We start from the raw sequence: 25,692 nt of genomic DNA, 5'->3' as shown, positions 1-25,692 counted from the left end.
ACACGGGTGTAGTTAGGTATAGATACTAGATGTAGTTAGGTACAGGTACTGAGGTACCGGGTGTAGTTAGGTACAGATAGTGGGTGTAGTTAGGTACAGGTACTGGGTGTAGTTAGATACAGATAGTGGATGTAGTTAGGTACAGGTGCTGGGTGTAGTTAGGTACAGGTGCTGGGTGTAGTTAGGTACAGGTGCTGGGTGTAGTTAGGTACAGGTACTGGGTGTAGTTAGATACAGATAGTGGGTGTAGTTAGGTACAGGTACTGGGTGTAGTTAGATACAGATAGTGGATGTAGTTAGGTACAGGTACTGGGTGTGGTTAGGTACAGGTACTGGGTGTAGTTAGGTACAGGTACTGGATGTAGTTAGGTACAGGTACTGGGTGTAGTTAGATACAGGTACTGGGTGTAGTTAGGTACAGGTACTGGGTGTAGTTAGGTACAGGTACTGGGTGTAGTTAGGTACAGGTGCTGGGTGTAGTTAGGTACAGGTACTGGGTGTAGTTAGATACAGATAGTGGATGTAGTTAGGTACAGGTACTGGGTGTAGTTAGGTACAGGTACTGGGTGTAGTTAGGTACAGGTACTGGGTGTGGTTAGGTACAGGTACTGGGTGTAGTTAGGTACAGATAGTGGGTGTAGTTAAAGTTACCACCCTGAAGGTTTACACACCAGCGTCCTCTCTGATACGTTGGCTCTGTGGTATAATTCAGACAGTGGCTCATGTAGAACTTTCCAGATCATGGGCTCTTCGTTAGTCGTTCATTTTAATTAGCTCAGCAGTAGTTTGGTGGTACCGTGCCTCGTCAGGTACCGGGTGTAGTTAGGTACAGGTACTGGGTGTAGTTAGGTACAGGTACTGGGTGTGGTTAGGTACAGGTACTGGGTGTAGTTAGGTACAGGTACTGGGTGTAGTTAGATACAGGTACTGGGTGTAGTTAGGTACAGGTACTGGGTGTAGTTAGGTACAGGTACTGGGTGTAGTTAGGTACAGGTGCTGGGTGTAGTTAGGTACAGGTACTGGGTGTGGTTAGGTACAGATAGTGGGTGTAGTTAGGTACAGGTGCTGGGTGTAGTTAGGTACAGGTACTGGGTGTAGTTAGGTACAGATAGTGGGTGTAGTTAAAGTTACCACCCTGAAGGTTTACACACCAGCGTCCTCTCTGATACGTTGGCTCTGTGGTATAATTCAGACAGTGGCTCATGTAGAACTTTCCAGATCATGGGCTCTTCATTAGTCATCCATTTTAATTAGCTCAGCAGTAGTTTGGTGGTACCGTGCCTCGTCAGGTACCGGGTGTAGTTAGGTACAGGTACTGGGTGTAGTTAGGTACAGGTACTGGGTGTAGTTAGATACAGATAGTGGATGTAGTTAGGTACAGGTACTGGGTGTAGTTAGGTACAGGTACTGGGTGTAGTTAGGTACAGATAGTGGATGTAGTTAGGTACAGGTACTGGGTGTAGTTAGGTACAGGTACTGGGTGTAGTTAGATACAGATAGTGGATGTAGTTAGGTACAGGTACTGGGTGTAGTTAGGTACAGGTACTGGGTGTAGTTAGGTACAGGTACTGGGTGTAGTTAGGTACAGGTGTTGGGTGTAGTTAGGTACAGGTACTGGGTGTAGTTAGGTACAGGTACTGGGTGTAGTTAGGTACAGGTACTGGGTGTAGTTAGATACAGATAGTGGATGTAGTTAGGTACAGGTACTGGGTGTGGTTAGGTACAGGTACTGGGTGTAGTTAGGTACAGATAGTGGGTGTAGTTAGGTACAGGTGCTGGGTGTAGTTAGGTACAGGTGCTGGGTGTAGTTAGGTACAGATACTGGGTGTAGTTAGGTACAGATACTGGGTGTAGTTAGGTACAGATAGTGGATGTAGTTAGGTACAGGTACTGGGTGTAGTTAGGTACAGGTACTGGGTGTAGTTAGGTACAGATAGTGGATGTAGTTAGGTACAGGTACTGGGTGTAGTTAGGTACAGATAGTGGGTGTAGTTAGGTACAGGTACTGGGTGTAGTTAGGTACAGGTACTGGGTGTGGTTAGGTACAGGTACTGGGTGTAGTTAGGTACAGGTGCTGGGTGTAGTTAGGTACAGGTGCTGGGTGTAGTTAGGTACAGGTACTGGGTGTAGTTAGGTACAGGTACACGGGTGTAGTTAGGTATAGATACTAGATGTAGTTAGGTACAGGTACTGAGGTACCGGGTGTAGTTAGGTACAGATAGTGGGTGTAGTTAGGTACAGGTACTGGGTGTAGTTAGATACAGATAGTGGATGTAGTTAGGTACAGGTGCTGGGTGTAGTTAGGTACAGGTGCTGGGTGTAGTTAGGTACAGGTGCTGGGTGTAGTTAGGTACAGGTACTGGGTGTAGTTAGATACAGATAGTGGGTGTAGTTAGGTACAGGTACTGGGTGTAGTTAGATACAGATAGTGGATGTAGTTAGGTACAGGTACTGGGTGTGGTTAGGTACAGGTACTGGGTGTAGTTAGGTACAGGTACTGGATGTAGTTAGGTACAGGTACTGGGTGTAGTTAGATACAGGTACTGGGTGTAGTTAGGTACAGGTACTGGGTGTAGTTAGGTACAGGTACTGGGTGTAGTTAGGTACAGGTGCTGGGTGTAGTTAGGTACAGGTACTGGGTGTAGTTAGATACAGATAGTGGATGTAGTTAGGTACAGGTACTGGGTGTAGTTAGGTACAGGTACTGGGTGTAGTTAGGTACAGGTACTGGGTGTGGTTAGGTACAGGTACTGGGTGTAGTTAGGTACAGATAGTGGGTGTAGTTAAAGTTACCACCCTGAAGGTTTACACACCAGCGTCCTCTCTGATACGTTGGCTCTGTGGTATAATTCAGACAGTGGCTCATGTAGAACTTTCCAGATCATGGGCTCTTCGTTAGTCGTTCATTTTAATTAGCTCAGCAGTAGTTTGGTGGTACCGTGCCTCGTCAGGTACCGGGTGTAGTTAGGTACAGGTACTGGGTGTAGTTAGGTACAGGTACTGGGTGTAGTTAGATACAGATAGTGGATGTAGTTAGGTACAGGTACTGGGTGTAGTTAGGTACAGGTACTGGGTGTAGTTAGGTACAGATAGTGGATGTAGTTAGGTACAGGTACTGGGTGTAGTTAGGTACAGGTACTGGGTGTAGTTAGATACAGATAGTGGATGTAGTTAGGTACAGGTACTGGGTGTAGTTAGGTACAGGTACTGGGTGTAGTTAGGTACAGGTGTTGGGTGTAGTTAGGTACAGGTACTGGGTGTAGTTAGGTACAGGTACTGGGTGTAGTTAGGTACAGGTGCTGGGTGTAGTTAGGTACAGGTACTGGGTGTAGTTAGGTACAGGTACTGGGTGTAGTTAGGTACAGATAGTGGGTGTAGTTAGGTACAGGTACTGGGTGTAGTTAGGTACAGGTACCGGGTGTAGTTAGGTACAGGTACTGGGTGTAGTTAGATACAGATAGTGGATGTAGTTAGGTACAGATACTGGGTGTAGTTAGGTACAGATACTGGGTGTAGTTAGGTACAGGTACTGGGTGTAGTTAGGTACAGATACTGGGTGTAGTTAGGTACAGGTGCTGGGTGTAGTTAGGTACAGGTGCTGGGTGTAGTTAGGTACAGATAGTGGGTGTAGTTAGGTACAGGTGCTGGGTGTAGTTAGGTACAGGTGCTGGGTGTAGTTAGGTACAGATAGTGGGTGTAGTTAGGGACAGGTACTGGGTGTAGTTAGGTACAGGTGCTGGGTGTAGTTAGGTACAGGTGCTGGGTGTAGTTAGGTACAGGTACTGGGTGTAGTTAGATACAGATAGTGGATGTAGTTAGGTACAGGTACTGGGTGTAGTTAGGTACAGATAGTGGGTGTAGTTAGGTACAGATAGCGGATGTAGTTAGGTACAGGTACTGGGTGTAGTTAGGTACAGGTACTGGGTGTAGTTAGGTACAGGTACTGGGTGTGGTTAGGTACAGGTACTGGGTGTAGTTAGATACAGATAGTGGATGTAGTTAGGTACAGGTACTGGGTGTAGTTAGGTACAGGTGCTGGGTGTAGTTAGGTACAGGTACTGGGTGTGGTTAGGTACAGGTACTGGGTGTAGTTAGGTACACATAGTGGGTGTAGTTAGGTACAGGTACTGGGTGTAGTTAGGTACAGGTCCTGGGTGTAGTTAGGTACACATAGTGGATGTAGTTAGGTACAGGTACTGGGTGTAGTTAGGTACAGGTACTGGGTGTAGTTAGGTACAGGTACTGGGTGTGGTTAGGTACAGGTACTGGGTGTAGTTAGGTACAGGTACTGGGTGTAGTTAGGTACAGGTGCTGGGTGTAGTTAGGTACAGATAGTGGATGTAGTTAGGTACAGGTACTGGGTGTAGTTAGGTACAGGTACTGGGTGTAGTTAGATACAGATAGTGGATGTAGTTAGGTACAGGTACTGGGTGTAGTTAGGTACAGGTACTGGGTGTAGTTAGGTACAGGTACTGGGTGTAGTTAGGTACAGATAGTGGATGTAGTTAGGTACAGGTACTGGGTGTAGTTAGGTACAGGTACTGGGTGTAGTTAGGTACAGATAGTGGATGTAGTTAGGTACAGGTGCTGGGTGTAGTTAGGTACAGGTACTGGGTGTAGTTAGATACAGATAGTGGATGTAGTTAGGTACAGGTACTGGGTGTAGTTAGGTACAGGTACTGGGTGTAGTTAGGTACAGGTACTGGGTGTGGTTAGGTACAGGTGCTGGGTGTAGTTAGATACAGGTACTGGGTGTAGTTAGGTACAGGTACTGGGTGTAGTTAGGTACAGATAGTGGGTGTAGTTAGGTACAGGTACTGGGTGTAGTTAGATACAGATAGTGGGTGTAGTTAAAGTTACCACCCTGAAGGTTTACACACCAGCGTCCTCTCTGATACGTTGGCTCTGTGGTATAATTCAGACAGTGGCTCATGTAGAACTTTCCAGATCATGGGCTCTTCGTTAGTCGTTCATTTTAATTAGCTCAGCAGTAGTTTGGTGGTACCGTGCCTCGTCAGGTACCGGGTGTAGTTAGGTACAGGAACTGGGTGTAGTTAGGTACAGGTGCTGGGTGTAGTTAGGTACAGGTGCTGGGTGTAGTTAGGTACAGGTGCTGGGCGTAGTTAGGTACAGGTACTGGGTGTAGTTAGGTACAGGTACTGGGTGTAGTTAGATACAGATAGTGGATGTAGTTAGGTACAGGTACTGGGTGTAGTTAGGTACAGGTACTGGGTGTAGTTAGGTACAGGTACTGGGTGTAGTTAGGTACAGGTGCTGGGTGTAGTTAGGTACAGGTGCTGGGTGTAGTTAGGTACAGGTGCTGGGCGTAGTTAGGTACAGGTACTGGGTGTAGTTAGGTACAGGTACTGGGTGTAGTTAGGTACAGGTACTGGGTGTAGTTAGGTACAGATAGTGGGTGTAGTTAAAGTTACCACCCTGAAGGTTTACACACCAGCGTCCTCTCTGATACGTTGGCTCTGTGGTATAATTCAGACAGTGGCTCATGTAGAACTTTCCAGATCATGGGCTCTTCGTTAGTCGTTCATTTTAATTAGCTCAGCAGTAATTTGGTGGTACCGTGCCTCGTCAGGTACCGGGTGTAGTTAGGTACAGTTACTGGGTGTAGTTAGGTACAGGTACTGGGTGTAGTTAGGTACAGGTACTGGGTGTAGTTAGATACAGATAGTGGATGTAGTTAGGTACAGGTAGTAGGTGTAGTTAGGTACAGGTACTGGGTGTAGTTAGATACAGATAGTGGATGTAGTTAGGTACAGGTACTAGGTGTAGTTAGGTACAGGTACTGGGTGTAGTTAGGTACAGATAGTGGGTGTAGTTAGGTACAGGTACTGGGTGTAGTTAGGTACAGGTGCTGGGTGTAGTTAGGTACAGGTACTAGGTGTAGTTAGGTACAGATAGTGGGTGTAGTTAGGTACAGGTACTGGGTGTAGTTAGATACAGATAGCGGATGTAGTTAGGTACAGGTGCTGGGTGTAGTTAGGTACAGGTACTGGGTGTAGTTAGGTACAGGTGCTGGGTGTAGTTAGGTACAGGTCCTGGGTGTAGTTAGGTACAGGTACTGGGTGTAGTTAGGTACAGGTACTGGGTGTAGTTAGGTACAGGTACTGGGTGTAGTTAAAGTTACCACCCTGAAGGTTTACACACCTGCGTCCTCTCTGATACGTTGGCTCTGTGGTATAATTCAGACAGTGGCTCATGTAGAACTTTCCAGATCATGGGCTCTTCGTTAGTCGTCCATTTTAATTAGCTCAGCAGTAGTTTGGTGGTACCGTGCCTCGTCAGGTAGTCCAGGCTGTATTTCGCTGGTATATGTTTTGATGTTGATATACATTGTTCCTCCCAGCGGGGAAGCTGTGCTCTGCATCTAAGCTATGCTAGCTGTGTAGCTAGGAGCGCTGGGCACGGCATGCTCCGTGTGCGCTTTTGTTTTGTAGTAGCTGTCTGTGATATTATTGCCTACAACACAGGTGTACTTTACTTTGGCGGTACAGTTTGTAGTCTGATGGCCCATCGCCTCAGGTTAAGAGTCTGGGTGTCATCCTGGACAGCACGTTATCGTTTGAAGCCCACATCAACAATGTTACTCGGTCTGCATACCTCCACCTACGCAGCATTACTCGGCTCCACCCGTCACCTACACCTGACAGCACCGCCATACTCACTCACACCCTGGTTACATCCCGTATGGACTACTGCAGTTCTGTCCTCTTTGGTCTCCCCCTCAAGTGTCTTCATAAGGTTCAGTTGGTCCAGAATTCAGCTGCCCGTATCAGTACCAGAACTCCTTCCATAGATCACATCACTCCTGTTCTTCAGCAGCTCCACTGGCTCCACCTGTTAAATACCATACTGACTTCAAGATCCTGCTCCTCACCTTTAAGGCCCTTAATAACCTGGCTCCTTCATATCTTTCTGAACTCCTTTATAGCCACACACCCTCCCGCACTCTCAGATCCTCTTCTGCTCTCCAACTCACTACACCTGCTGGACTACCATGGGGACTAGAGCCTTCAGTCGTTCTGCCCCCCGCCTTGACTACCATGGGGTCTAGAGCCTTCAGTCGTTCTGCCCCCCGCCTTGACTACCATGGGGACTAGAGCCTTCAGTCGTTCTGCCCCCCGCCTTGACTACCATGGGGTCTAGAGCCTTCAGTCGTTCTGCCCCCCGCCTTGACTACCATGGGGTCTAGAGCCTTCAGTCGTTCTGCCCCCCGCCTTGACTACCATGGGGACTAGAGCCTTCAGTCGTTCTGCCCCCCCCCACCACCTATGGAGCTCTCTCCCACAAGACCTTCACAACACTGACTCTCTTTCAGCCTTCACATCCCATCTCAAAATGCACCTTTCCAACCTGGCATCTTCAGTCTGACCCACGCTGCACTCTGAGTTGTGTGCAGATGATGACTTTATATTATCTGTTGTGTTAACTCTTTATTGTCTACCCTGCTTTGTGTTGATGTTATGCTGTCTGACACAGTGCTGCTTGTCTTTTACTGTGTTCTGTAAGGTGTCCTTGAGTGCTCTGAAAGGTGCCCACAAATCAAATGTTGTTATGTAAAGTACTATGGTAGAGTACGTTGTTAGATAGCGTGGTGTGTACTTGGGTACTGGTTGTAGTTTGGTTGTAGGAGAAAGCCGCTCTATTTTCTCATTGTCTTCTTACAGACAATGTGGTCTCTGCATCGAACCCATCCTGTTGTACAGGAGCAGTGGGCATCTGCAGCACCCTGGGGGCCAACTCCGGTTCTTCTTCCCACTGCCTTGCTCAGGGGCACAGACAGGACTATTAACCCTAAGGGCGCTCACATAGTCTATAAGTACAGGACGCATACACGGTGTGGACGGACCACCCCTCTTCAGTCTTTCCATAGTCCAGTCGTACCGATGCATTCCCAAGGCCTACTTTTCCCACTAGCTTTGTGCGTCCTTTTCCTTTTCCGCCGGAAGTTACAGACTGTAAACAACATGGTGCTGACCGCGGATGAGGAAGAAGAGCTGCTCTGTTGCCAGGCTGTGTTGGACAGAAAAACCTCGCGGAGGGGGTGTGTTCGACCACTTAACGAAGGGAGGATAGAGAGGGGGAGTTCAGCATGGTGATGAGGGATATGAGAAGGGAGGGATAGAGAGGGGGAGTTCAGCATGGTGATGAGGGATATGAGAAGGGAGGGATATGAGAGGGGGAGACCAGCATGGTGGTGAGGGATATGAGAAGGGAGGATAGAGAGGGGGAGTTCAGCATGGTGGGGAGGGATAGAGAGGGGGAGACCAGCATGGTGGTGAGGGATATGAGAAGGGAGGATAGAGAGGGGGAGTTCAGCATGGTGGGGAGGGATAGAGAGGGGGAGACCAGCATGGTGGGGAGGGATATGAGAAGGGAGGGATGTGAGAGGGGGAGACCAGCATGGTGGTGAGGGATATGAGAAGGGAGGATAGAGAGGGGGAGTTCAGCATGGTGGTGAGGGATATGAGAAGGGAGGGATAGAGAGGGGGAGTTCAGCATGGTGGGGAGGGATAGAGAGGGGGAGTTCAGCATGGTGGTGAGGGATATGAGAAGGGAGGATAGAGAGGGGGAGTTCAGCATGGTGGGGAGGGATAGAGAGGGGGAGTTCAGCATGGTGGTGAGGGATATGAGAGGGGGAGTTCAGCATGGTGGGGAGGGATAGAGAGGGGGAGTTCAGCATGGTGGGGAGGGATAGAGAGGGGGAGTTCAGCATGGTGGGGAGGGATATGAGAGGGGGAGTTCAGCATGGTGGGGAGGGATAGAGAGGGGGAGCTCAGCATGGTGGGGAGGGATAGAGAGGGGGAGCTCAGCATGGTGGGGAGGGATAGAGAGGGGGAGTTCAGCATGGTGGTGAGGGATATGAGAAGGGAGGATAGAGAGGGGGAGTTCAGCATGGTGGGGAGGGATAGAGAGGGGGAGTTCAGCATGGTGGGGAGGGATAGAGAGGGGGAGTTCAGCATGGTGGGGAGGGATATGAGAGGGGGAGTTCAGCATGGTGGGGAGGGATAGAGAGGGGGAGTTCAGCATGGTGGTGAGGGATATGAGAAGGGAGGATAGAGAGGGGGAGTTCAGCATGGTGGTGAGGGATAGAGAGGGGGAGACCAGCATGGTGGTGAGGGATATGAGAAGGGAGGATAGAGAGGGGGAGTTCAGCATGGTGGTGAGGGATAGAGAGGGGGAGACCAGCATGGTGGTGAGGGATATGAGAAGGGAGGGATAGAGAGGGGGAGTTCAGCATGGTGGTGAGGGATATGAGAAGGGAGGATAGAGAGGGGGAGTTCAGCATGGTGGTGAGGGATAGAGAGGGGGAGACCAGCATGGTGGTGAGGGATATGAGAAGGGAGGGATAGAGAGGGGGAGTTCAGCATGGTGATGAGGGATATGAGAAGGGAGGATAGAGAGGGGGAGTTCAGCATGGTGGTGAGGGATATGAGAAGGGAGGGATATGAGAGGGGGAGATCAGCATGGTGGTGAGGGATATGAGAAGGGAGGATAGAGAGGGGGAGTTCAGCATGGTGGGGGGGGGGGTAGAGAGGGGGAGACCAGCATGGTGGTGAGGGATATGAGAAGGGAGGATAGAGAGGGGGAGTTCAGCATGGTGGTGAGGGATATGAGAAGGGAGGATAGAGAGGGGGAGTTCAGCATGGTGGTGAGGGATATGAGAAGGGAGGATAGAGAGGGGGAGTTCAGCATGGTGGTGAGGGATATGAGAAGGGAGGATAGAGAGGGGGAGTTCAGCATGTTGGGGAGGGATATGAGAAGGGAGGATAGAGAGGGGGAGACCAGCATGGTGGTGAGGGATATGAGAAGGGAGGATAGAGAGGGGGAGTTCAGCATGGTGGTGAGGGGTAGAGAGGGGGAGTCTCCATACTGTATAAAAGTTGAAAAGCCACGAAGAAGAAACTAAAGAAGGTTTCCGGTGCCACACGAAAAGCATGTGGATGTGAAAGCGGTCCGTGCCGGGCCAGGTTTTGTGTGACGCCGGTACACGAGGTCATAAACACGGAGCTTTGCGTGGACCTGGGCAGGCGGCCGTCCGCTGAGGTCCGCTGCTGCATCGTTTCAGTCCACCCCGGACCCCAGCGGGGTCCGGTCCCTGTATGGTGCACCAGGACTATGAACTGACTCACATGCACGTCTTTTATGGTGGGAAACCCACACAGACACGGGGAGAACATGCACACTCCACACAGAAGGACCTGGGACGGCCTGGGGTTCGAACCCAGGACCTTCTTACCGTCAGGTCCGGTCGGCCTTTGCTGCTGCCATCATGACAGTAGATGGTGCTGTCTGCATGTGTTCCTACCGCCTTGTAGATTTGCCTCCTTAGGCAAAGGCGAGGAGAAGGTAACCCCGAATTCAAGTCCAAGAAGGCGCTGGCGGCAGGGCGCTCGATGGTGTTTGTGGCAGAAGGGCCCAATAGGATCACGAGCCCTATCGGACCAGTGGCACAAACATCAGAGGAACCACTCTGTTGGTCAACGGATGGCATCGCTTGACAAGGAAGCTGCCCCTGCAGGGCAACTTCCTTATCTACTGAGCCTGCTGCACTACGGTGTACCGCTTAGGGATGGGTTCTGGGGTCCAGAGAGACACGGCACCGACTGTCTTCACTGCTGTGCAAGGCGTGATGCGAGGGGAGCTGGATGCTGTGAGGGACGGTGCTAACCAGCGGACCACCGTGCTGCCCCAGCATGCCGTTGGATTTTGTAGTGTGTCGTTCGACGGTAGATACGGGTTGGTTAGTTGGCGGATTCTCTTGGCAGTTGTGTGTGTGTGTTTACATGGACCGTGTTTGTATATGTGGTGTGTTTAGCAGAGATGTGTACGTAATATGACTATGTATCACAAGGAATAGAGAGTGTGTGTGTGTGTGTCATTGAGGGACTCCAGCAGACTTACTGAATAGAGTTTGATAAGCGTAAGAGGCAGCAGCTGATTGGATTAGAGGTCCCCTGCTGGGAGCCAATAGGGAGTTGGAGAGAGGCTGATTGGCTGATGAGGACTCCACACAGCGACGAGAGGTTGAGAACATGATGAAAGGAGGTGGATTGTGTCAGATTATCTCTGTATTACAGCACTCTGGATTTCACTCTCACACACACACACACACACACACACACACACACACACACACACACACACACACTCACACACTCATTTAACCTTAATTACCCTGGAAAGAGGGAGGGAGGGAGTCGGATTAAATAACTTCCCCGGTGAATCTGTTTTTTCTGTCTAAGACAGTTACTTTTTCTCTCTCTTTCTAGTCTTCCTCTCTTTATCGCTCTCTCCATCTCTTTTTCTCCCTTTTCTCCGTGTCCTCAGTTAACTAGTCGCTGCTTTTCCACTATAAACCTACTGCCAGACTGTCTGATAGGAATTCATTTGGCACTCATAAGCACACACACACACACACACACACACACACATTCTCACTGGGTGATAGTGCTGCTGTTGCTCAGGTCCAACAGGCCAACTCTCCGGGACAAAATGTACTGTCAGTAATGAGTCAACAACAATGGACACACCAGTTACACAATGACATGGGAGGGGGGGACCAGCTGATTGTAATGTCTTCCTCCTGTGAAGATCTTTGTTGCTTTTAGAATTTCTGTCTCTGGGGGGGGGGGGGCTGCTGAGCATGGATAGTGAGTAGATGTGTCCCAGACCAGCTCCTATGATTTTTGCAAACTTATTTTCGTTGTCTACAAATTTATCTGATCACTACAATAGCGCATTTTACTCACAACATGCTGAAACAACCAAAGAAAAAGGACACTCCTGATTGTGAAACTGCGAGTGAATATAGTAGTGTGGCGGTAGCTAGTGTCAAGCTTCCCGAACCTACGCTGGCTAATGTGATTAGCCTTAACGGAGAGTTTAGAGAGGAGACGTACGCTCAATCAACAACTTGCAGTCGACCGTGCTCTCAGTCGGTGGTTCCATTGAACCCCTCTCCGTGGCTCTAAAAGCATCCCCATTGATTCAGGGCATTTGTCATTGGGGTGTTGAAAATCGTTTGTCCTTATATGCAGATGACCTATTATTATATGTCACTGATACTGTTGCCGGTGTAGCAGAGATATTAGATGTGTTGAAAAACGTTGGCGCTTTCTCCGGATATAAATTAAATTGAACAAAGAGCGAGTGTTTTCCGGTTAAAAACTCTGCATTAATGATCAACCAACACAGGGAGAAACACGCAAACTCCACACAGAGGACAACCTGGGATGAACCCCAAGGTTGGACAACCCCTGGGTTCGAACCCAGGACCTTGTTGCTGTGAGACAACAGCGCTAACCACTGGGCCACTGTGCCACCCAAAGCTAGAAAATCAAGACAGGAAAATATTGGTCAAAATATAGTGCAGCATCTAGAGCAGTGTTTCTCAACCGGGGGTCCTTGGACCCCTAGTGGTCCGTGGTGTAACTGCAAGGGGTCCGTGAAAACAAAATATCTTTAAAAAAAGATCCTATGACATTTATAGAAATAGGATTATTTTACTCAAATGTGACTGAGACCTTTATCTACCTAAACTATAGAAGGTAACAGGACTTTTTCCTCTAATTACATCTGTTTCACAAGTGTAATTTATTGTATTTTAATAAGAGATCTCGCTCCCGTTTGCATTGTTAAAAGTTACTGCATAAAAATTCTGTGTTGTTACATATATCTGAAAGTTACTGAATACATATTCTGTTTTGTTACATATATCTGAAAGTTACTGAATACATATTCTGTTTTGTTACATATATCTGAAAGTTACTGAATACATATTCTGTTTTGTTACATATATCTGAAAGTTACTGAATACATATTCTGTTTTGTTACATATATCTGAAAGTTACTGCATAAGAATTCTGTTTTGTTAACTGTATCTAAGTTACAACTGAAAGCTCTTGTTTTTGCCCCAAAGAGTGAATAAATGCTATAATGCAATTTAAAATGCAGTTTCTACTGTTTCTATCAAATTGCAACCCCCCTCCCCCAAGATCAGGTGGAGGGGTCCTCAGGGTAGATCAAAAATACGCAGGGGGGCCAGGACCCCAAAAAGGTTGAGAACCACTGCGCTAGAGGACGTGTTGCCATGCTTAACGTCTGCAGACCAGACTGGTTTTATACAAGGATGTAATTCATGTAATAATATAAGTCAAGTCAATTTTATTTGTATAGCCTAATATCACAAATTACAAATTTGCCTCAATGGGCTTTACAGCAACACAACATCCTGTCCTTAGAGCCTCTCATTGGATAAGGAACAACTCCCAAAAAAAAAAAAAAAAAACCTTTAACAGGGAGAAAAAAATAGGAAGAAACCCTAAGGAGAGCAACAGAGAAGGGATCTCTGTGTGTGTGTGTGTGTGTGTGTGTGTGTATACATGTGCACGTGCGCATATGTGTGTATTTTAGATGTGTATACTGTATTAATGTTTTAATTTGTGTGTGTGTGTGTGTGTGTGTGTGTATACATGTGCACGTGTGCATATGTGTGTATTTTAGATGTGTATACTGTATTAATGTTTTAATTTGTGTGTGTGTGTGTTTTTTTAGATGGGTCACTCTCGTTGGTGGGAGCAGGAGATTCCCATGGAGGGATCCATCCAGAAGGGAGAGCTGCTCACCTACAACTTGACAGAGCTCATCAAGCCGGAGTCGTACCTGGTCCGCCTGACGCCCATCACCCGCTACGGCGAGGGAGACGCCACTGAACGCATCATCACCTACAGCGGTGAGCTCGCAACATGAGCTTTAGCCTTCACTGTGACACTGGCACGTTACGTAAGATTTAATTGAAGTCATTTAAAAGCTGATATATGTAAAATGATGCAAAATTAATTGAAAAAAGTTTGATGTGGTGTTGGCATTTTATTGCTAATATTAAATCGGGGGCGACACGGTGGCACAGTGGTTAGCAGGGTCACCTCACAGCAAGAAGGTCCTGGGTTCGAGCCCCTGGGTCGTCCAACATTGGGGGTCATCCCGGGTCGTCCTCTGTGTGGAATTTGCATGTTCTCCCCGTGTCTGCGTGGGTTTCCTCCCACAGTCCAAAGACATGTAGGTCAGCTGAATCCGCCATGCTAAATTGACCCTTGGTATGAATGGTTGAGTATGTGTGTGTGTGTGTGTGTGTGTGTGTGTGTGTGTGTGTGTGTGTGTGTGTGTGTGTGTGTGTGGGCCCTGTGATGGCCTAGCTGCCTGCCACCCAGTGACTGCTGGAATAGGCTGAAGCATCCCTGTGACCCTGAGAGCAGGATAAGCGGTTTAGATAATGGATGAATGGATGGATATTAAATCAGATCTCGGGGTTTCCCCCAGAATAGTTGTTAGGCCCAGTGGCAGGTGTCTTGTGAAAGGGGCCCGGCGCAGGCCAGCAACAGACTGATAGCAGCTTTAAGGTAGGGTCCTTTAGTTTCTGTGTTAACAAAATCACGTGTGGAATCGTGGAATTGAGAATTAAAAAACACAGATTCCAGAGGGCCTAAATTAAGTCATTGCTGAAAGCTGACTGGGCATTTGAAAATATGACTACGTCATCAGAATCACAATCAGAAATACATCCCCGAGGGGAAATTGGGTAATGTGTTAAATTGGGTAATGTCATGTGTTGTTATAAGTCCATCCATCCATTATCCAAGCCGCTTATCCTACTCAGGGTCGCGGGGATGCTGGAGCCAATCCCAGCAGACATTGGGCTATTGAGAGTTGCTTTAAGTAAGTAATTTATTCAACACTTTTTTTTTTTAAATCAGCAAATATAGCAGAGTCTTACAAAGAATTTGACATAGTACAGTCTTGCGATGCTGTGTTTTCAACAACAACAAAAGAAAATAAATTAAAATAAATAATGTCAAAGTTTTTGCACTCTAACATGAAGAAAGTCCAGCTTGGCTACTGATTCTTACATCCTTGGAATGCTGGACACATTTGAACAATAACAATAAACTAAATAATATTGAAGTTTTTGCACACTACAAAAAACTTGTTTTCCAGTCCTGATTGGCTTCTGTGCTAGATCTAAGGTTGCTAGGTAACATTAGCTTGTGATAGTTGGACGCGTCAACTCTACACACAATGAGGATAAAGAACACTGATCTCAGACCTGCTGTTTTCCTGTAGTTTATGTTTTAACCAACGGATTGCTGAGGGTGGATGAGATTTGTGCTGGGATGCTGAAGGCTCTGGACATTGTTGGTCTGTCTTGGTCGACGCGCCTCTTCAGTGTCGCGTGGAGGTCGGGGACAGTACCTGTGGAGTGGCAAGGTTGGGTGGTGGTTCCCATATTTACAAAAGGGAACCGGAGGGTATGCTCCAATTATCGGGGCATCACACGGCTCAGCCTCCCTAGGAAAGTCTACTCTATGGTGCTGGAAAGGAGGCTCTGACCGATTGTTGAACCTCGGATCCAGGAGGAGCAATACGGGTTACATTCTGGCCATGGAACAATGGACCAACTCTTTACCCTTGCGGAAGTGCTGAGGGAGGCAAGGGAGTTTGACCAGCCAGTCTGCATGTGTTTTGTGGACTTGGAGAAGGCTTATGACCGTGTACCCCAGGGCACTCTGTGGGGGGTACTGCGGGAGTATGGGGTACTGGGGCAGTTGCTACAAGTCATCTGGTCCTTGTATAACCAAAGTGAGAGCTGTGTCCGCATTCTCGGCATAAAGCCAAACACGTTTTCAGTGGGTATCGGACTCCGCCAAGGTTGTCCCTTGTCTCTGATTCTGTTTGTGATATTCATGGACAGGATCTCAAGGTGCAGCCAAGGTGAGGAGTGTGTTCATTTTGGGAACCTCAGAATTGCATCTCTGCTTTTCATAGATGATGTCATTTTGTTGGCTTCATCAGAACGTGACCTCCAACACACTGGGGCGGTTTGCAGCTGAGTGTGAAATGGCCGGGATGAGAGTCAGCACCTCCAAATCTGAGGCCATGGTTCTCTACCGAAAAATGGTGGGTTGCTCCCTTCGGGTTGGGGATGAGTTGTTGCCTCAAGTGAAGGAGTTCAAGTATCTTGGGGTCTTTTTCACGAGTGAAGGTAGGATGGAGCAGGAGATTGACAGGCGGATTGGTGCACCATCAGTGGTAATGTGGACGTTGTACTGGACCGTTGTGGTGAAGAGGGAGCTGAGCCGGAAGGCAAAGCTCTTAATTTACCAGTCAGTCTTCACTCCCACCCTCACCTATGGTCATGAACTTTGGGTAGTGACCGAAAGGGTGAGATCGTGGATACAAGCGGCTGAAATTAGTTTCCTCTGTAGGGTGTCTGGGCTCAGCCTTAGAGATAGGGTGAGGAGCTCGGACATCTGGAGGGAGCTCAGAGTAAAGCCACTGCTCCTCCGTGTCTAAAGGAGCCAGTTGACATCAAAACCTTCAAATGAAAAGACACTTTAGAGTGACTGAATATAAGGTTTAGTTTGACAAATGACCCCTGAATTCCTCCACAAATCCTCCTCATTGTCGCTTTACTCCTTCGTTTAAACTTGGTTGTTTTTTTGTCTTTCTGACAAACAAATAAGGCAAAGTGAACAAACACAGGAAGTGTTTTACCGTGCTCACCATACAGGAAAACAAATGGTGTGTTTAGGTTGTGTAAGTCACCCAAAACAAAGCAAACAAAATGGAGGTGGTGTGTGTCTGTGTCTGTGTGTGTGTGTGTGTGTGTGTGTGTGTGTGTTAGTGTCTGTGTGTCTGTGTGTGTTTGTGCCTGTGCCTGTGTCTGTGCGTGTGCGTGTGCATGTGCATGTGCGTGCCGGTGTCGTTCTCTGTGGATTGTCACCTTGTTGTGGTGGAGAAGCTTGCATGATCCTGGGATGCCGAGGGCAGTGCTGTCTTGAGCTATTCTCCTGGTAGTGTCACCCATGGCGGTAAGGTCAATGGGGAGATCCCTGACAAAGAGCAATCCAACCAAGACCTCAGCGGTAGAATAGGTGGAGGATGATGGCTGACTTTAGGGAAGAATCACAACGACTGAGAGGGTGGATGAAGGCTGCAGCAGAAATGAAATCCCAGTTGTCTTGGACTCCATGCCACTGGATCCTGACCCAGATCTGTCAAGGGCCATGTGGTGACTGTCTCTGCACCAGTCTCCCCATGTTAAAGTCACGCACAGGTGTCCTCCATCAAGGAAATCCACCCTAACATCCCAGATTAAGTGTTATGGCGACCGGCAAGTGGTGAGGGGGGCAGGATTGTGAGATCTGGAAGCCCCTAGTCATGAGCCAGCACATCAGGCAGTGGGCGCTAGATTCAGTCGCTGGGCTCTTGGAACGAGGTAGAAAGAGCATTTTGGTATCTGCATCCACGACTGAGCAGCCCTCTTTAGGATCCAGTCTGCTCACCTCACCTGGGGAAGGGGGAGAAGGTGCCCTAAAAATAACCTGCCTTAAACCTCCTGAAGGGATTACCGTGTCCAGAGGGATCGCCACATGCGGTCAGAAACATGAAAACATGAACTTGGAATGTGCGCACACTGATGTATAGTGCAACCAGTGACAGACTGGAGAGGAGAACTGTGATCATCGCCAGAGAACTGAAGAGATGCCGGACTGACATAGCTACCCTTTCTGAAACCCAACAGGCAGACAAAGGACAATTGAAGTAGGAGAAGGGTAGCTACGCTATCCTCTGGAAAGGAAAAGCTGCTGATGAGCCCAGGATCCATGGTGTTGGATTTGCCATCAGGAACCAGATCATCAGCCATCTGTATGAACTTCCTGTGGGGATCAGTGAGCGTCTATGCCCCTACTTTAGACTCTGAAGAGGAAGTAAAAGGGACCTTCTACGCCTGCTTAGACGAGACACTGTCAAGAATTCCGCAAGAAGGATAAGATTATTCTCCTAGGAGACTTCAACTTAAATCTTTGTTAAAGACCTACCTCTTCTCGCTGGCATTCAATTCAAGTTGAGCTTGACACCATGACTTATTGTGAATATACTTTTACTCTTATGTTTTATTGTTTATATTTTATATTCTTCTAAATTTCTATTTCTGATTTTTCACTTTTTCTCCCTATTTAGTGGCCAATTGCTCCCTATTCTAGTTCAAACACCCACCCTCATACTGTATGCATTCGCCAACTGCATCTCTCTGGACAGCAGTCTCGAAGGAGACGCCTCGCCACTTCCGTGACCAGGCAAATCTAGGCTGAACCACTGCTTTTTCCAACACACACAGAGACGCATTCATGAGGCGAACACAAACTGACTCCGCCCCCCTCCCGAAGACAGCGTTGCCAATTATTGCTGCTTCATCGAATCCGGCCATAGTCGGATCTGACGAGACCAAGGCACGAACCCCGGTCCTCAGTGGGCAACTGCATCGACACAAAGCTGATGCTTAGACCACTACACCACTGCGGACCCATATTTTATATTCTTTATTTTATTATGTTTTCTGTACATATATTTTTATGTTCATGTGTGTCACTTATTTTATATTGTATTTTAAGCTTGTGCAGCACTTTGGTTCAACTGTGGTTGTTTTAAATATGTTATATAAATAAACTTGACTTTCCACTATAGGAAAGGAAGGCATTGGGAACATCAACTCCAATGGAGTTCTGGTTTTTAGCAAATGTGCTCAGTACGACCTCACCATCACTAACAGTCTGTTTCGCCAGATAAACAAATTTAAGGCGTCTTGGAGACACCCCCACTCCAAACAGTGGCATCTCCTTGACTATGTCATTGTACGAACCAGGGACTGCCATGACATGAACATCACGAGGACCATGATTAATCCAGATGACTGCTGGACATATCATCACCTCATCCACTCCATGATGTCCATCAAACTCAAGAGGAAGAGGAGGGTTAAAAGGAAGCAAAGACTGAATCTTGAAAGCCTGAATGAAACTGCCACCCAGCAGCGACTTCAGGCCTCTCTTGGGAAAACCCTCCAACAGGAATACCCTGAGAAGCACTGGAGCCTGCTCAAGTTCATCCTTCTCAACACTTGCAAAACCACCCTTGGGTACAAGTCCAGAAAACACCAGGACTGGTTTGATGAGAATGACACAGAGATAGAATAGCTCATCTCCAAGAAAAGGAAAGCCTTTCAAGCCTGGCAAAATGATGTGACATGCTAGGCTAAAAGAGTGGTTCACTCCAGAGCCAAGGTGGACATCCAGAGAAGGGTGAGGGAGCTTAAGAACTCTTGGTTGACAGAAAAAGCTCTGAAATCCAGCGACTGGCAGACTCAGGTGACACCAGAGGCTTTTTCAGCACTACTGAGGCGGTCTATGGTCCAAGCAACCGTAGCTTAAATCCCCTGCACTCAAAGGACGGGCAAGAGCTGCTGAAGGACAGTGAGTCCATTAACGCTCAATGGAAGGAGCACTTCCAGGAACTCCTCAACCGCAACAGCACAGCTGAACCAGATATAGTCAGCCACATTCCCCAGAGTCCCATCAGAGAAGGCATTGGGGAACCTCCCACCATGACAGAGGTTCAGGATGTCATCAGAAGCCTTAAGAAAACAAGGCCGCTGGTCCAGTGATCCCCCTGTCGGTAGGCAATAGAATAGACCACTGTGCTACCCAGGAAGTGGTATTTAACTCTTTTGAGCAACCTTGGATATTCATGAAAATGCATATGCATGTCAGGCAACCTCCACTAAATGGAATGCTGCATTAATGACACACTTGTGTATCACCACGTACTAGCAACAGGAAGTGAAATGTGATTGTTTTAGTGCCACCTACTGGCAACAGGAAGTCAGCCTTATGTGACAAACATCATTTGATTTACGTGAAATTTACATAGTGTGGTCTACACCTGATATACAGCAACATGAAGTAGTGACAAGGTGGGTGTTCTCTAGTGCCAAATGGACACAGGAAGTGATCTTTAACTTCTTTGTGCAACATCCAATATTCATGACAATGCAGGCGACCTCCACTAAATGTATTGCTGCATTAATGACACACTTGTGTAGCACTGCCTACTGGCAACAGGAAGTCCCTTTCACTTCCTTGCACTTCCTTTGTCTGCTCTATATTTGATATGCAGCACCATAATGTAAATTTACTGCGTGTGTTCTATCACCACATAGTGGACACACGAAGTGATAGTTGTGTCCTACATGCAATGTTTAATATTCATGAAATTGTATAACATCACGGCTGCCGCTCCCTTCGACACGTGTGAGATGCAAGGGCCCGTTCATCACTTCTGGCAGCTTTAATTAAGGCCCGAGCGCCGAGTGGTGCGAAGGCCCTATTCTGTCTGTACGGATTACATTATTTTTATTCTTCTTTCGCATTCAAACACATTTTTGAGATACCAGGGGTGCTCAAAAACTCATTAAAATTTGCTTTGTATCAGAAGTGGCGAACATTGATGTCTGATATGGGTCTTGGGCTTGGGGGAATGGCTCGGTAGCACCTCCTAACACTTTTCAATTTTCAAAACCCCCTCCTTTGAAATTGACATAGATATACAGAATTTGGTAGGCAGATGTAATATCTCTAGACTTACAAAAAAGCGTCCTGGAGCCGTATCCTAAGTCCAACAGGAAGTCGGCCATTATGAATTTACTGTGAGATTTTTCCACAGTTTTTGCTATTTCCAGGCGTTGTAATTTAACGAACTCCTAGAGAATTGAGCAGAGTGACTTCATATTTAGTGTGTGACATCTGAAGACCGTTGTGATGAGAAATTGCGAAGCTTTTGGGTTTTTTTGTGGAATGCTGCCAACATGGCGTGCCGGTCAGTTTGCACGTTTCACCATGAAACAGGGTTGTTGCAACTCGAATGTACATTGTCCAATCTACCCCAAATTTCTCATGCTTGATAAGACTGCAGGCCTGAACACGTCTACATGTCAGTGAGTCATAGTTATAGCGCCACCTACTGGCGACAGGAAGTTACAGGTGCTGTACTTTTACGATCTCTGCCTAGCACGTTAACCTGAGCCATTTCAAATGTGGTCAGGTACACCTGAAGACTTTCACAGTGTTGAACTGCAAAGATCTTGAGTTTTTGCGGAACGGCGTTGCCATGGTGATAAAGCGCTATATAAATGTAATCCAGCATCATTATTATTTTTTATTCTGATCATTTCAACCACTTTTTTTTTCTCCTCAACGTCTTTTCCAATAGCACTCATTTCATATGTTGAGCCTTTTGGGGTTCATGCCTTTGTAAATTCTGCCTCGTAAATTCTGGCTTTCCTTGGTTGTTTCTCGGTGGTGGTATTATTGTTATTATTTATAATAGTAATAGTAATATTATTAATATTATTTGTGGTACAGTTGTACTGTTTGATGGTGGATTTGATGCGTGCCTGTGCGTGGTTGATTGAAATACTCCAACCCTAGTCCAGAGAGAAACTAAGCGTACTGCTACGCTAACAGCTAACCCTGCATGACTTGTGCCAGCAACATCACTGACGTGTGTGACCAGTTTAAACACAAAGAGGTGTGGGTCTGTGTCACGTGTAAAACTGTAAAAGCAGGTTTGGTTTTTGTGTTTCCGACAGAGACTCACTCGTCCACAGAGAGCTTTTGTTTGTGTAGCCTGAGGAGGGAAGGTACGGCGCTCACTGAGCTCATGCGTGCTGTGATTTGTGGGTAATTGGAGCCCGCAGTGCTTTGTGGTAATTGGAGCTGTTGACGGCGGAGTGGCGGAGGCGGCGGTGAGATGAGTCCTCCACCGCCGCCTCGCTGTGTCCCAGATATGTAGCGCTAACTCACCGCTAGCACCGCTAACACAGTGTGGCACGCCGAGCTACACCTCTCTGGATGAGAGCCTGAGGGCCACACACACACACTCACACACACACACACACACACACTCATACACTCACACACACACACACACTCATACACACACACTCATACATTCACACACACACTCATACACACACATACATACACTCACACACACACATGCATTGTAACCCCTGATGTGTTGTGACAGCTGGGCAGCTCAGTGGGTAAGAACACTGGCCTTCCCGCCGGAGACCGGGCGTTCAAACCCCAGTTGAGACGAGTCTCCAGTAAGTCTGTGGCTCAGACTCCTGATGTCACACAAACCAGCTGCCTCTCATCAGGTTGCTTCCACTGACACAACCCCGTCTGTCTGTCCCGCCTTCAGTCTGTCCTCTCTCTGCCTGTCTCGTGGGTGTGGGTGGGTGGGGGGGTGGGTGGGGGGGTCTTCGCCTCTGTGTGTCCAGGGAAGATGATAATGTTGAACACAGTAGCAGAGTGTCAGTTGTTGTGTTGAGGTCTTCAGACAGTGGAGGCTGTGGAAGTTTTGTTCATTTTCTAAACCAAACTAAAGTCCTGTCTGTTGTCCCTCCACAGCTCCCATCAACCCCCACCTCAGTAAGTACCTGCATCTCTGACTTCTGCAGACACACACACACACACACACACACACACACACAGACAGACAGGCAGACAGACACAGACAGAGACAGGTAGGCAGACCAGTATTAGAGGACAGACTGTTCTCTGTCATTGTGAAAATGTCCTACATTCTGGAGCGTTGATGATGATGATGATGATGATGTTTACACTCTGATAGAATTAATCTTCATCAGCTAAAATGAACATGCCAGCAATTAACATAACCAGTCAGCAATTATTGTAATAACAATTAACCCACAAATTAGCAGTGAGCACACTGTCACACAGTTAGGACACGAACACAGTCACCAAACCCTGCTGCCGTCTGGTCTGTCCAGCGCTGCTCACACAACTGACCTTTAACCCTGCTGCTGTCTGGTCTGTCCAGCGCTGCTCACACAACTGACCTTTAACCCTGCTGCTGTCTGGTCTGTCCAGCGCTGCTCACACAACTGACCTTTAACCCTGCTGCTGCTGTCTGGTCTGTCCAGCGCTGCTCACACAACTGACCTTTAACCCTGCTGCCGTCTGGTCTGTCCAGCGCTGCTCACACAGCTGACCTTTAACCCTGCTGCTGCTGTCTGGTCTGTCCAGCGCTGCTCACACAACTGACCTCTCACCAGCAGCTGACCTTTAACCCTGCTGCTGTCTGGTCTGTCCAGCGCTGCTCACACAACTGACCTCTCACCAGCAGCTGACCTTTAACCCTGCTGCTGCCGTCTGGTCTGTCCAGCGCTGCTCACACAACTGACCTTTAACCCTGCTGCTGTCTGGTCTGTCCAGCGCTGCTCACACAACTGACCTCTCACCAGCAACTGACCTTTAACCCTGCTGCTGCTGTCTGGTCTGTCCAGCGCTGCTCACACAACTGACCTCTCACCAGCAACTGACCTTTAACCCTGCTGCTGTCTGGTCTGTCCAGCGCTGCTCACACAACTGACCTCTTACCAGCAGCTGACCTTTAACCCTGCTGCTGCAGTCTGGTCTGTCCAGCGCTGCTCACACAACTGACCTCTCACCAGCAACTGACCTTTAACCCTGCTGCTGCAGTCTGGTCTGTCCAGCGCTGCTCACACAACTGACCTCTCACCAGCAGCCTTCATCTACCTCACTGTGAGTCTGTGTGTGTGTGTGTGTGTGTGTGTGTGTGTGTGTGTGTGTGTGTGTGTATGTTTTAGGAGAGTTCCAGTGTGGGTTCGAGGATGAGTCGGTGTGTCTCTTCACTCAGGACAAAAGCGATGAGTTTGACTGGACGCATCACAGTGCCGCCATCCGGGACACCAAATACACCCCCAACACCGGACCCAGCACCGACCGCACCGGGTCCAAACAGGGTCAGAACACACACACAGTCACACAAACACACACACATGAATGCGCCACTTGAGCGGGGGGGGGGCGGGCTGATGATGGGGACTCGCACACAGTCCTGCGGCAAAGCAACAAAATATCAACACCGTGTCACACAAAAGAAACAAAATACTTACATACTTCCCAATGTCCATGGTTGCACGAGTTACCTCGTTTAAATACTCGTACTTTATTCATACTTTATTCCTACTTTACTTTATTCTTACTTATTCATACTTTATTCTTACTTTATTCATACTTTACTTTATTCTTGCTTTATTCATACTTTACTTTATTCTTACTTTATTCTACTTTATTCATACTTTATTCCTACTTTACTTTATTCTTACTTTATACATATTTTATTCCTACTTTATTCTTACTTTATTCATACTTATTCTTACTTTATTCTACTTTATTCTTACTTTAGTCATACTTTATTCTTACTTTATTCATACTTTATTCTTACTTTATTCATACATTATTCTACTTTATTCTTACTTTATTCATACTTTACTTTATTCTTACTTTATTCATACTTTACTTTATTCTTACTTTATTCTACTTTATTCATACTTTATTCCTACTTTACTTTATTCTTACTTTATTCATATTTTATTCCTACTTTATTCTTACTTTATTCATACTTATTCTTACTTTATTCTACTTTATTCTTACTTTAGTCATACTTTATTCTTACTTTATTCATACTTTATTCTTACTTTATTCATACATTATTCATACTTATTCTTACTTTATTCTACTTTATTCTAACTTTAGTCATACTTTATTCTTACTTTATTCATACTTTATTCTTACTTTATTCTTACTTAATTCTACTTTATTCTTACTTTAGTCATACTTTATTCTTACTTTATTCATACTTTATTCTTACTTTATTCATACTTTATTTACTTTAGTCATACTTTATTCTTACTTTATTCATACTTTATTCTTACTTTATTCATACATTATTCATACTTTATTCTTACTTTATTCATACTTTATTCTTACTTTAGTCATACTTTATTCATGCTTTATTCTTACTTTATTCTTACTTTATTCATGCTTTATTCTTACTTTATTCTTACTTTATTCATACTTTTGTCATACTTTATTCATACTTTCATCATTTTATCTCTTTCTCTTCTCTATCATCATCATCATTTATCTCTTGTCTCTTCTCTATCATCATCATCATCATCATCATCTTATCTCTCTTGTATCTTCTCTATCATCATAATTTTATCTCTCTTGTCTCGTCTCTGTCCTCATCATCATCATCATCATTTATCTCTTGTCTCTTCTCTGTTATCATCATCATTTATCGCTTGTCTCTTCTCTGTTATCATCATCATTTTATCTCTGTTTCTTCTCTATCGTCATCATCATCATCATTTGATCTCTCTGTCTCTTCTCTATCATCATCATCATCATCATCATCGTCTTATCTCGCTTGTATCTTCTCTATCATCATGATTTTATCTCTCTTGTCTCTTCTCTATCATCATCATCATCATCATTTATCTCTTGTCTCTTCTCTGTTATCATCATCATTTTATCTCCGTTTCTTCTCTATAATCATCATCATCATTTTATCTCTTGTCTCTTCTCTATCATCATCCTCGTCCTCATTTTACCTCCGTCTCTTCTCTATCACCTCTGCGGATGTGGGTATTTAGTTGCATGTGGTCATTGTGTTGGAGTGAGGAAGTGACTGAGCGGCTGAGGATGTAGAAGTGCTCAGACGGTCTTCAGCCAGGCTGCTGCCAGCATGGAGGACTTCACATTTCAAGTGGATGATTCATAAGCAGCATCTCGGTGACCGCAGGGATTGGCTGCCTCCTCTGGTCCTCCGAGGAGGAAACAGCAGAAAAATGAAATGTGACTGGCTGTCAACACCTGCCTGTCAGACTCTGCCTCAGGGCCGAGGCCAACAGAGGGAGGGAGGGAGAGAGAGAGTAACCGT

General features: G+C 46.7%; 1 protein-coding gene across 1 annotated transcript in view; it reads left to right on the top strand.

Annotated features, from left to right (window-relative positions):
• Positions 1 to 25,692, top strand: part of mdga2a (MAM domain containing glycosylphosphatidylinositol anchor 2a) — a 235,533-nt gene that overhangs the window by 181,016 nt on the left and 28,825 nt on the right. Inside the window, exons 11-13 of the mRNA XM_056296137.1 lie at positions 13,573 to 13,750; positions 22,329 to 22,349; positions 23,552 to 23,707. Of these exons, the coding sequence (XP_056152112.1) occupies positions 13,573 to 13,750; positions 22,329 to 22,349; positions 23,552 to 23,707 (355 nt within the window). The remainder of the gene's footprint in view (positions 1 to 13,572; positions 13,751 to 22,328; positions 22,350 to 23,551; positions 23,708 to 25,692) is intronic.

Source organism: Lampris incognitus, chromosome 16 (assembly GCF_029633865.1).
Source record: "Lampris incognitus isolate fLamInc1 chromosome 16, fLamInc1.hap2, whole genome shotgun sequence".
Classification (NCBI taxonomy): Eukaryota; Metazoa; Chordata; class Actinopteri; order Lampriformes; family Lampridae; genus Lampris; species Lampris incognitus.
The sequence above is the reverse complement of the archived record's forward strand: the minus strand, read 5'-3'. Positions and strand labels throughout refer to the sequence as shown.